The sequence below is a fragment of the Gadus chalcogrammus genome, chromosome 7, assembly GCF_026213295.1.
Source record: "Gadus chalcogrammus isolate NIFS_2021 chromosome 7, NIFS_Gcha_1.0, whole genome shotgun sequence".
Taxonomy (NCBI): domain Eukaryota; kingdom Metazoa; phylum Chordata; class Actinopteri; order Gadiformes; family Gadidae; genus Gadus; species Gadus chalcogrammus.
This window is the reverse complement of record NC_079418.1, coordinates 28,915,262-28,927,756: the sequence shown is the minus strand read 5'-3', so window position 1 is coordinate 28,927,756 and position 12,495 is coordinate 28,915,262. Positions and strand designations below refer to the sequence as shown.

Here is a 12,495-nt window from a genome sequence, read left to right as displayed (position 1 = left end):
TAGCTTCAGTCGCCATCTTCTCTTCACAAAGCCGTACAGCTCGCAATCTGCGTCGTGTATATATCCCGTGAAAGATACGTTTTGACACGGTAATAAGAAAGAATAAGCTAGCTCAATGTGTTCATGGACTGCTTAGTGATCCATGGTCCGCGTACCGGTGCGTGTCCGTTAGATTTTCCCCGTCCGCGAAACTCAAAGATGGGTGACGACGACGCGGCGAGGGAAGACGCCCGCCGAGAGTACCAGTCGTCGCTCGAAGACCTAACTTTCAACAGCAAGCCCCACATCAACATGCTGACCATCCTGGCCGAGGAGAACCTACACTTCGCCAAGGATATCGTCGCAATTATTGAAGCACAAATCAGCAAGGTTTTTATAAATATAGAATTTTCCAATTTAAGCTGTCCTTTTTTAAACATAGGTCTATGGTGCGAGGCCCGTCTGCTGGTAAACATGGCGGACGCTCCACGACATGTCAACCCGCTCTCCTTGTGGTCGAAACTAGCTCACGTTAGACACATCTTTTTAGACTAATGGCAGCTGTGGTTGCTTCTGTCAATTTTGTAGATCAGAAACACGTTAATAGCGATGTAAACAGCGCTTGGATCCACGCGGCCTCTTGGCGTACGTTAGTGCTTTAGTTACGAAGGCCGCCTTTTTTAGAAAGAGTCCTCGCTTTGTGTTCAAGTAGAAACCACGTAGTCTTGTGGTTGATCCACACCACTATTTGCGCACACACTTTTGTGTGTATATATTTATATTCGAATAAATTGACGTGAAAACCTACAGCGTAGTAGTGAGCGAGGTCACCACCTTGTGATACAAAGGGAGAGTGTAGTGGCTACTATTGAGGTCAAACGTTGATTATTAACAATGAGTTAAACGTATTTTAGTGGTGGTTGAGTGACTCAGTTTATCAGAACAGTCTAGGAGGCCAAAAACTAATCCTCACCGCCGTAGGTTATTTACTTACCAACTAACAATTAATAGATTAATAATAACGTATTTAGGGCCAGGGAATATCGTTGCTGTGTACTCACGTCGAGTCCGTTGTCATAACATGTTTATGCCAGCTTTCTCCCCTCGATAATTTGAGGTCCCTCCTATGAGAGTTGTCACAGTCAGCACATAGCTTCAGTGTAGTCGTGCGTTTTGACACCTGGCAAATTATACACCATACAGGCAACATGCATATAACTGCCTTAATTTAATCCCTGAATTTATTGAAATGTCAATGAATGGTTAAAAAAAATAAGTTGTTGTAATAAAAAATATGAACTGTGCTTTTTGTCATTTTTTATTTCCCAGTGTATTTATTGGTATGACTCTGGTTCCATTTCTTGTCTGGTATACACCTTTCAATGGTCAGAATCACTGGATTTGGTCCCTTTTGTTGTGGTCATGTGGTTTTAAAACAAACATGAAGTACTGGTCAGGACAATGCCAACTGCTACATTATCAAGTACTCTTGATAATAGTGTCACCAACCTTGAGTTTACTGCAGTTTGTTGCCTATGCACTTAAACCCCTTTTAAAAATCCCTAATACCTTTTTTCTAATGGGTCGTTTCTTTTCTTTCATTTTTTTTTTGAAATACATGATGCTTAAAAAAGGAATGGAACAATGCCATTCATTGGCTAATTAACTAAAATTGTAAGGTACAAAGAGGGATTCCGGTTGGAAGCCCTCTTTGGAGGTAACCTCAAAAAATATATCTTAAAAGACTCGACGACGACGCAGAATAATTTTTTATCCCCCAATTTTATACCGAAGAAGTCAACTGGATTTTTTTTTTTCCTGCTGTTTTTTGTGGACATTTTCAAAGTGTGGATATTTTTTTGGAGGCCAGAGTTCCGGACATTTAATTTTTTTTTAAATGCGAGATTGCCTGCCTTCTCTTTTGCAAGAAGAGATGTTTTGTTTTTCATTAAAATCTCCCGGTAACACAATTCCCTGAACGTTAAATATGTATTGCCCCTTTTCATGACCTTCTATTTTTTTCCGAAGGTCTTATTCTTGACCTCAACGCGGAACCATGCAGTGAACTTTTCCCCCTGATGCTGTGTATTTGGATTACTATTTTATTTCTTTTTTTTTTTTACCTTTCTAATTGGGTGTGGATGAAGGATGATCTAGCCCCCCCCCCCCCCCCCCACAGTTGATGCACCATAAAGCAGCCCATTCTTATTGTCTGTACCGTAGCATTAGTGATAGTACTTATTACTCATAGCAATGTACTGAAATGTTGTTTTTACCTGTTTTTCTAAACTTGTGAGTTTTCTATTGCTCCAGGCACCATCGTCCGAGAAGCTTCCAGTTTTGTACTTAGTGGATTCCATAGTGAAGAACGTTGGAGGAGAATACCTTGCAGTGTTTGCTAAAAACCTAGTCACTTCATTTATATGTGTCTTTGAAAAGGTACACACTGAATTCCCTTCGTTTGCTTAAGCACAAAGTGATCTAGATGTCTGCTTCTGCCTTCCTGATCACTGTCGCTTGCTTATGTGTAGACTCTTGCATTCTGCTTAATGTATCGTTTTTACTAATAAAAAGAGCAATGGGAGGGTTTAATGTATTACTATTGCACTTAAACACATGCATTGAACATTGTAAAAACCATGTCTGGCACTAAAACCCTGTATTCCTTAACCCAAATACACTTAAAATGCATCACCACTGATATGTTAATTAAAATTCCTACTTAGTGTCAACTATTTACTTTGTGCTGTGATTGATGTAGTTGAAATGTTTCCTGAGCGCTGTGGACCAAGTTATGTCCTCTCTTTGTAGGTGGATGAGAACATTAGAAAAAGTCTGTTCAAGTTGCGCTCGACGTGGGACGATGTATTCCCGTTGCAAAAGCTATATGCTCTGGACCTCCGGGTCAACTCTCAGGACACTGCCTGGCCAGTCAAACCTCTGCCAGCCAAACCTCTGCCAGCCAGCATTCATGTCAACCCAAAGTTTTTAAAGCAGGTGTGTAAAGCCACTCAAAATTCATGTCAACTATTCTAACCCTTTGTACCTTTTTATGGAATGCTAAAGTAAGTAACAATAGGCAGAGGTCTATGCCTCTTGCGGAAAAAATATTCTAACATTTCACATGACAATTTTGGAACACGAGCTGACCACCATGGAAACGGGCACCCATTTTTATTTGTATTGATCCAACACTTGAGGTATACTGAACGGGACACTTTGCCTGGTTGGACTTTGCGTATGTACTGACTTGTCTTGAACCCGCCTCTCCAGGCCGAGGATGCCGCGGCGAGGCCCAAAACGCCCCAGCCGCTGCCTGCTCCTGTGGTGGCGGCTCCAGCCCCGGCCGCCCCTGCTGTCAGCGAGGCCAGCCTGACTCAGGAGCAGCTCATCCGCCAGCAGCTGCTGGCCAAGCAGAAACAGTTACTGGAGCTGCAGCAGAAGAAGATTGAGCTGGAGCTCGAACAGACCAAAGCCCAGCTGGTAGGGGTGGAGATAGAGATGGTGGCTCTAGCCAACTGCCAAGTAGAGATTGTCTTGCTTCACATCGAACGTCTTTGTCGTGGTTTTCCGTGATCTAAAGTATTTTCTTGTTGCTGTGTCGTCAGGCTGGGGGGTTTGTCCTGACTCCCGCGGTTCCCCAGCCCTCTGTTCCGGCGGTTTGCACCACAGTGCCAAAGGCGACCATCCAGCCCTCCCCCGCCGTCCGACCGTGGACCGCTCCTAACCCCGTCGAGGTCAAGCCGCCCACCAGAGACCCCCGGTTAAACCGTTGCGGACCCCCCGCGTCTAAAGAACACTCGACTGTGAATAAAGACGGCAACGGTCCGTCTCTCACGCCAGAGAAACGACATGCGGAGAAGTCCAGCAAGGGGGAAAAGATGAGGATGCCTAAAAAAGGCACACCGGAGGAAAAGCCCAAGTCTCCCTCAAAGTCTCCCTCTCCGATGCCCAAGGGCGTGCCGGGCAGGGGCAAGCACTCTGAGGCCGACGGCCCCAAGACTCCAGAGACGGGCAAGAAGGATCCCAGGCTGCAAAAGCGTCCGCGTGAAAAGCCCGGCGAGGCCAAGGAGGACGACCAAAAAGAGAAGAAGAGATTCGGTGAAAAGAAGGAGAAAGAGGAGAACCCGCGGGTGTTGGATCCCACACGGCCCGCCAAGAGCAAGCTGCCAAACGGCTCCCTGAGCAAGCACGAGATGGTCGACTCCACGGACGCGTCCGACTTCAAGAGTGGCGGCAACGCGCGCACCAACGCCAGGAAGCGCACGCGCTCCCGGTCTCGCTCCTCCTCGCCCAAGAGGAAGGACAGGAGGTCGCCGAAGGGCCGGGCCAGGAGCACCTCCTCCTCCCCGAGCCCCGCGCACAAAGCGTTCAAGCCGAGGAGGTCCCACACGGCGGAGGCCCTGCACGGCAAGCCCGGCCGAGAGGACCGGGCACCGCCCAAAAAGAGCCCGTCGGACCCCAAGAGGGGCAAGAGGCCGCCGGAGGAGAGGCACAGCGAGGGCAGGGAGTCCCACTCCCCGCGGGTCCACATGGAGGCCAAGGAGAACGCTCACCGCTCGTGGAGCGGCTGGGAGGAGAACAAACAGTGAGTAACGGGAATATGGGTGCATCTCCCGCTCTCTTGATGTATTGCCTATTGTTGTTGTGGTGGTGTTTTTTTTTTTCCCGTTTGTTTGATTGTATGTATTCCCTTCTTATTTGTAAAGCGTCTTTTGAGTATTTAGAAAAGCGCTATAAAAAACTTTTTTTTATTAATATTATCTTTTCCTGACAGGAAATCTACCTTGAGCCATGATGTGACTTGATAGTAGGGACAGGGATCTGCCGAGATGCCCGTGTATTGGTATTCTGTATTATATAGAGATACTATTTTGTCGGTGACGTTATCTTTAACACGGTTTAACGCCGAGGTTCGGGTTCTACATGTCTGCCGTTTTTTTAAATCGAGGACAAACAAAACAACGTAGTTTATGCAAATCAACACTAAAGCAGTGGTTCTGAAGCCCACTTTGGGACGAGGAACACCGCAATCCCAACCAGAATTTCATGGCATGATTATGAAAAACGTCAGGCGTACCATTAACAGGATATAATATACACTGGGTTATTGTACATTCGCAATATTTCACAAGACTTAAAAAAATAACTCGCACTTGTTAGGTCCTGCTTCATAGAGTTTAGTCTCGGTTCAACGGTTAAGTGTTCTCGTCGTGCCTCACAGCAACCAGAAGCCTTCGGAGGAGCCCCACGGTAAGCCGGGCCCCCAGCGCCACAAGCCGTACAACAGCTCCCGGCCCCCCACGCCGCGGGCCCCCAAACACCGCCTCAGTGTGGACGCCAACATCCAGATACCGGAGGCCCTCAACTCGGCCAGCAAAGGAGACCTGCTCAGGAGGGTGAGTCTGAGACGCAACCCCGTCGTCCCGACGTGTGCTCTGCGTTCGACACGTTTCTGTAGACCTGTGGTGAGAAGGGTGTTTTTAATTCACCGGGTCTCCACTCTCGCGATCCACAGGCCACCAAGAGATTCGAGAGCAAAGAGATCAGCCACGATGAGTTCCTCGCCGTGGCCCACCAGATCAACCAGCTCTTCCAGTACCAGGAGGAGAAGCTGCAGCGCTCCGACTCCTGGGAGGCCCCCAACGAGGACGGCTCCGGCCCCCACGGCCAGTTCCCCTCCAAGAAGAAGCCCCTGCTGTCCACACCCGGGTCCCCTCGGGGCCGGGCCCGCGACCCCATGGACGACGCCGAGCTCACGTACTACGAGCACAAGTCCAAGCTGCGGCGGACCCGCGTCAACCGCCGGCCCCCCGGCGGAGACGACTGGGACGGGGACATGGGCTCCGAGGACGGAGACTTCGAGGGGCCGATGTCGGAGGGGGGACCCGGGACCCTGGCGCGGAAGTATAGCCGCTCGCCCCCGATTCGACCAGGTAGGTTCAGGCCTGGTTCAGGCCCGTTGCACTCGGTTCAGATTGGGTGTTTCGCTCGGTTCAGATTGGGTGTTGCGCTCGGTTCAGATTGGGTGTTTCGCTCGGTTCAGATTGGGTGTTTCGCTCGGTTCAGATTGGGTGTTGCGCTCGGTTCAGATTGGGTGTTGCGCTCGGTTCAGATTGGGTGTTGCGCTCGGTTCAGACTGTGTGTTGTACTCTGAGGTAGGGCTGGGCGATTATTCGAATTTTCGATTTCGATTTTAGCGTTAACTACTCAAAATTAACATAATCGCGTTTATTTTTATGTATATATATTTTTTTTTACATGTTTTATTGAAAGGGAAGAATATCTGAATACATATCTGTATATCATTTAAGATTCGAACATTTTCTCTTTGACCATTTGGTGGATTTTTTTTAAGTCCTCAGTTACAACGTTTTTTTTGGGAGAGATTCTGAATAAATACAACATGTTTTCAAACTAAAAAAGAATCGTTTCAATAATCGTGATTATGATTTTTCTCATAATCGAGCAGCCCTACTCTGAGGTCGTGGTTGCTAGTGGTTACAGACTAGGGTTGACTCTAAGGACAAACCGGGCCTTGGGGCCCCATGCATTTGGAGATTGCTCTGTGATATTAATGTAGTGTTTGCACTCCTAGGGGAGAGACGCAGCAAAGAGCGAGAAGAGCCGCTCCCTCCTCCTCCTCCTCCGCAGCCGCCGGCACCCATGATCGAGGAGTACAACCACGGCAAGGAGTTCCCCCCGCTCAAGGCCCTGCCCGGCCTGCGCTTCAGGAGGAGAGCAGATCCCCGGGACTCCAGTAAGTCCCACTCTTGGTTCTGTTGATAACAGGGTCTCCCCGGGGTTGGTCTGTCTGACCTGACGGAGGATGGCCAGCGTGGAGATGTAATCAGGGCTGAACGATTAACCGAATTCAAACCGACGTCGCGATGTAATGGAACGCGATACGCAAATCGCGAAGGCTGCAATGTGTTTGTTACTTTTACAGACTGGAGATCAGCAAGTATTTCTTTTTCTTTTACCATTCGATAGTTAATGATGTTAAAATATCAATTCATGCATCAATTCAGCTCAACATATAGGTCTGGCCTAAAGGAAAGGGCAGTTTAAATGTTGACTGCCACCAACGTTGTGTTGGTCATACTATAGAAGGATTTATTGCTTGTTTAGTGAATGATACAGAACGTAAGGAAAGGAGCTTAAGCCCTCTCATTATTGATCGAATTAATCACGTCTTGATTATGTCCCAAAATCGTTCGGCCAAAGATGCAATCATTAGGAGGACGTTGGGTTCGATAAAGAGCTCTGCTCAGTCCTTGTTCACTTTGTCGTTGTAGGCGAGCGAGAGTGGACCTCCCCGCTCACCGAGAGGCAGCGGGAAGAGCACAAGAGCGGCTACGACGCCCCCGCCCGGAAGTTCGCCCCCCACCTGGACCCCCGCAGGCCTGAGCGCCTCCCCGCCTCCTCCACGGTGGTCCTCAGGAACTGCCCCAGCCCGGCGGGGGCCGAGGCGCCGGCGCGGGCCCTCCCGGCTCCGGCGTTCGAGCGCGAGCGCCTCTCGCCCCTCCCCCAGGCGGAGCCGGTGGGGTCGAGCCCCGTGCCCCGCTTCGAGAGCCCCAACAGCGTGCACTCGGACGACGGGCCGCTCCTCCTGGACCCGGCCGCCGCCCACCTCCCCCGCCACCCTGCCCCTCCCCCCAGGCCCATCCTGAAGCCCCTCCCCCCGGGTGGACCCCTCGCCGTGGCCCGCCAGCACGCCGCCTCCCCGGGACACACGCCTCCCCACGACGGGGGCTACCACGCCCCGCGGTACGACGGCCCGATGAAGGGCCCCCCCAGGCCCCAACCCGCCGGCCCCCACCCGCCGGGGCGCTACGACGGGCCCCCTCGACCGGGTCGCTACGACGACCCCGGGCGCTACGACGAGCCCGGCTGTTACGACGGCCGCTTCGAGAGCGGGGGGCCCCTGCCGCACAACATGGGGGAGCGGTTTGACGGACAGGGTCGCTACGACGGCCCGCCCGGCCCCCACGGCCCAATGAGAGGAGGAGGGGGAGGAGGGGAGGGCATGGGGCGGTTCGACGGGCCGCCGCGTCCGCAGGGCCCCGGCCGCTTTGACGGGCCCATGGGTCCGCACCCCCAGGGGAGGTTCGACGGACAGGGGCCCATGCCGCACTTTGACGGGCCGCAGAGGTTCGACGGCATGGGACCAGGCGGCGGCGGCGGCCCCGGGCCCATGGGCTTCCAGCAGCGGCCCCAGATGCGTTTCGACGGGCCCCAGAACCAGATGGGCCCCATGCGCTTCGACGGACCCGGCCAGATGCGCTTCGACGGGCCCGGGCCGATGTACGACCAGGGACACCCCCGCTTCGACGGCCCGCAGAGGTTCGGCCCCCAGATGCAGCCCCAGCTGAGGCCCGTGGGGCCCCAAGGGTGCGACAGCGCGGGCCCCCAGCAGCAGAACTTCAACATGGCCAACCACTGCTTCCCCGACGGGCCGCAGTTCCCCGGCGGGCCGATCCCCTTCCCGGCCCAGCAGGGCCTGCCCCAGGGCGGGGGGAACTTCAACATGCAGCCGGGGCCCTTCAACCAGGCCGGCGGGCCCCAGTTCTACAACCCCGCGGGGCCCGCTGGCAACATGCACCAGCCGGTAAGAACTTTGTGCTCTAATCCAGGTGCTCGCCGATATAGGGTGTACAGTCGCGATATATCACCGATTTAGTGTAATTTTTTCCAGGCATGATTTACAGACGGTTCAATAAATGTTCCTTTTTTTTAATTGAGCTAGTAACATTTGTTATCATCATTGTGTAATTTTTATGATGTAAATTGAGGGAGCAAAAGCAGTATCGGCTCCAAATATCGGCCTCAAGAAAATCGGTATCGGTCATCGGCTACGGTTGATGAAAAAGAAATCTGTACCGGCCCTAAAAAATCCATATGGGTCGATCCCTAGTGCACACCGTGGGTGCATGAGGAGGCCTGACGTGCAGCAGGGTGCTTGTGTTTCTCTGTGGGTTTGACCGACCGTCTCTCCCGTTCTGCAGGGGAACATGATGTCCGCTCAGCCCTTCCACCCCCAGACCCCAGGGCCTTTCGGCCAGCCCGGCGCCCAGTTCGGCGCCCCGGAGAGCCACTTTGGCCAGGTGGACGTCAACGACCTCCTGTCCAAACTCATCTCCACCGGCATCATCGCCGGCGCCGCCCCCGTACAGCCGGAAGATAGCAAAGCGGCTGGGAAAGGTGAGCGCCTCTACATGTCTGTCTGTCTGTTTGTCTGTCTCACCACACTCATACCGCAAGTCAGAACTGGGCTCTAATACGGACTCGCGCGTCAATTTAAGACGGCCATCGTTTTGGCCAGAGCTACGAACGACATACATTTTAACAGCACAGATAGCATATGTTTTGTGGTATACTCACCGCTAGAGCCCCGACTAAGTTGCTTGAGGGTGGTGTGCGTGTGTGTGTGTGCGCGCGTGTAGGACGGTAGATTGTTAATCCACACCTTTTTGTCGCTGTGTTGCTGAGGTGATTGTGTCCTTCTTCCAGAGCTTCCTCCTGTGCCTCCAGTGGCCCCAGGGCCCGAGGAGGAAGAGGAAGATGAGCAGGAGATCGATGACGACGTCCCAGACCTCACCGGCTTCCTCATCGACACCATGAAACAGTGAGTGCTTCCACTTTGTTCTCCCCGCTGCGCGTACCACATGGCACAGGGGAGCTGTTCTCGTGTGGAGGGGGAGACCATGGTTCTGGGTAGGCTGTTGGTTGGGGAGCAGGGGATTAGGGATGTCTGCTGGATGTAGAGAGCTTTCTCTAGGGAGGTCGATGGTGATTTAAGCTAGAGTAGGTGATTTATTTTAGAAGCCGTCGCTGAACTCTCTAGTTTTCGGCTTGATACTTTCAAAACCTTGCTTCGTCTGGCTGGCTACTGCTTTGGCGCGTACCCTGGCCATGACTAGGTGACCAAGGCGAACCAGATTATCGCGTGTCAATTACGACACAATAGTGTTGTACAATTCTTTGATCATATCCGACAACTAACGCCAACCAAAGTGATGAACATCTTGCAAAACGTCACACCGTCACACCACACCCTGGATGTGTTCAAGCCTGTACGGGTTCTCTTTCCCCACAGGCGCTATGAGAGCGTGGTGACGAAGCTCTTCACGGGCATCCAGTGCTACTCCTGCGGCATGCGCTTCACCTCCTCCCAGACGGACGTCTACGCCGACCACCTGGACTGGCACTACCGCCTGAACCGCTCGGAGAAGGACGTCAGCCGCAAGGTCACCCACCGCCGGTGGTACTACACGCTGACGGTACGGAGGAGCGCGCACAGGAACACACGCACGCACACAAACTGACTCACCAACGCACGCACACACACGAACGAGCACACACAGGGACACAAAAAGACGGACACACAAACTAACTTATCAACGTACACGCACACACGGGGGTACACGGACACGGGGGGTACACGGACACGGGGGGTACACGGACACGGGGGGTACACGGACACGGGGGGTACACGGACACGGGGGGTACACGGACACGGGGGTACACGGACACGGGGGTACACGGACACGGGGGTACACGGACACGGGGGTACACGGACACGGGGGGTACACGGACACGGGGGGTACACGGACACGGGGGGTACACGGACACGGGGGGTACACGGACACGGGGGGTACACGGACACGGGGGGTACACGGACACGGGGGTACACGGACACGGGGGTGCACGGACACGGGGGGTACACGGACACGGGGGGTACACGGACACTGGGGAACATACACGAACACACACACTGGTCTGAATCAAGATCGAGCCCTAACGCGGGCGTCGAGGTGCATGAGTAAAGCTCTCCCGCTGGCGTCCTCAGGACTGGATCGAGTTCGAGGAGATCGCGGACCTGGAGGAGCGAGCAAAGAGCCTGTTCTTTGAGAAGGTGAACGAGGAGGTGGTCCAGAAGACCCAGGAGGCCGCCAAAGAGCATGAGTACCGGAGCGTCCGGGCCACGGCCGACGTGGTCGGAGAGGTGAGACGGCAGGGGGGGGGAAACGCTTATACGGGGCCTTAGACGTGCCTCATGGGAAAGTGTGTCGTGGTCACGTTGTGTAGACCGCCCTGTGTCTTTCTGACTGGGTGCGTTTCTTTTTTATTTCATGTCCAGTCGTGTGAGATCTGCCAGGAGGCGTTTGAGATGTACTGGGAGGAAGAGGAGGAGGAGTGGCACCTGAGAGACGCCCTCCGCGTGGAGGGGAAGGTAAAACCAGCGCTCCACTACCTAACTGTTGAAGGTGAACCTCCTTGTTTAGGTGACCTTGTCATGAAATGCATTTTGATGATTTTTTTCTTTCTTTCTTTCGCAGACATATCATCCTTCGTGTTTCGAGGATTACAAGAATGTAAGTAACCTTTTAAGGGATAATTATCCCTAACGATCCAATATTCGAAAATCAGTTTGACGGGTTTATTTGCATGAATAATGATTGAATAATGATTGCATGTCTAGTAATTAAAGTCATTAGGGTTATCTTCTCACTGATGATTAAAGCTTTGTGGGTGGGAAAGTCAAACTTTTCGTTGGACCGGTGTTTCATTTTTCAAACCAGTTTGGTAACGAGTCAAATACCTTCTCATACCGGTAATTATGTGGTACATAGTTGAACATAATGAGTTGAGGCAACACACACACAACACAAGGTAGATGAAGATAACGGTTTGAGTCGTTATGTATGACATCACTGTGTAGCACTGTATCTAAACATATTATTTGTATATATACGTTGCCCATTTCTAAAGTACTAAGTTATGTTGAGCAATGGGCTACAGTTCCATTTGCCAGAACGTCTCATAATGCCAAATGCCGGTACGCTTGGTTTACATAAACTTAAACGGTATTAACTCGTCCACCACACCCGTAAAACCAGTAACCGCCCAACCTTAAGAACCCACTGGCCAACTCGCCCAGGACACGACAGGACGTGCGCATTTTAACAAAGAACGAGTTACCCACGGTTGATGTATGCCAACCCCCGTTGACACCGCTGCCCCCTCCTTCCGTCCGACAGACGTCCTCGTTCCTGGACACCACCCCGTCCCCCAACAAGGTTCTCACCGAGCACCCCCTCAGTGCCTTCATAAAGACGGAGCCCGGGGAGGAAGACGAGGCTGGCACTTCCTGCGCGGTCGCGTCCGTCAAGCAGGAACCGGAGGCTGAAGGCGGCGGCGGCGGTGAGGTTGACGATGTGAAAGCGGAGGCTCCGACTATGACGGAGGACGTCACTCCGAGTGCGGTTTCGTAGGAAGTGCGTCGGGGAATTCCTCGGTTCGACATTACACACTGCTGCTGTTTCTCAGTCTCTTTTTTCTTTTTTTATAAGGAAAGATATTTTTTTATTCACCGCTGAGGCTGGGCCTTCAGATCGCCGTCATTTGAATACATTTTTGTATTTGGATTCCACCTGTCAAATTTCAGGTTCAAATCTGTGAACTGCGAAGTTTATTGTAGGAATTTGTTTTTTTTGGGAGAAGGGGGGCTTG

General features: G+C 52.3%; 1 protein-coding gene across 1 annotated transcript; it reads left to right on the top strand.

Moving 5' to 3' along the window:
• Nucleotides 1-12,484, top strand: pcf11 (PCF11 cleavage and polyadenylation factor subunit). The gene is made up of 16 exons (XM_056595066.1): nucleotides 1-369; nucleotides 2,293-2,418; nucleotides 2,791-2,976; nucleotides 3,253-3,462; nucleotides 3,588-4,567; nucleotides 5,204-5,378; nucleotides 5,498-5,915; nucleotides 6,578-6,739; nucleotides 7,278-8,590; nucleotides 8,988-9,183; nucleotides 9,493-9,607; nucleotides 10,079-10,262; nucleotides 10,832-10,987; nucleotides 11,123-11,215; nucleotides 11,322-11,357; nucleotides 12,024-12,484. The coding sequence occupies exons 1-16, from the start codon at nucleotides 124-126 to the stop codon at nucleotides 12,255-12,257; spliced, it is 4,830 nt and encodes a 1,609-aa protein (XP_056451041.1). The 5' UTR covers nucleotides 1-123; the 3' UTR covers nucleotides 12,258-12,484.
• The last annotated feature ends 11 nt before the right edge of the window (nucleotides 12,485-12,495 follow it).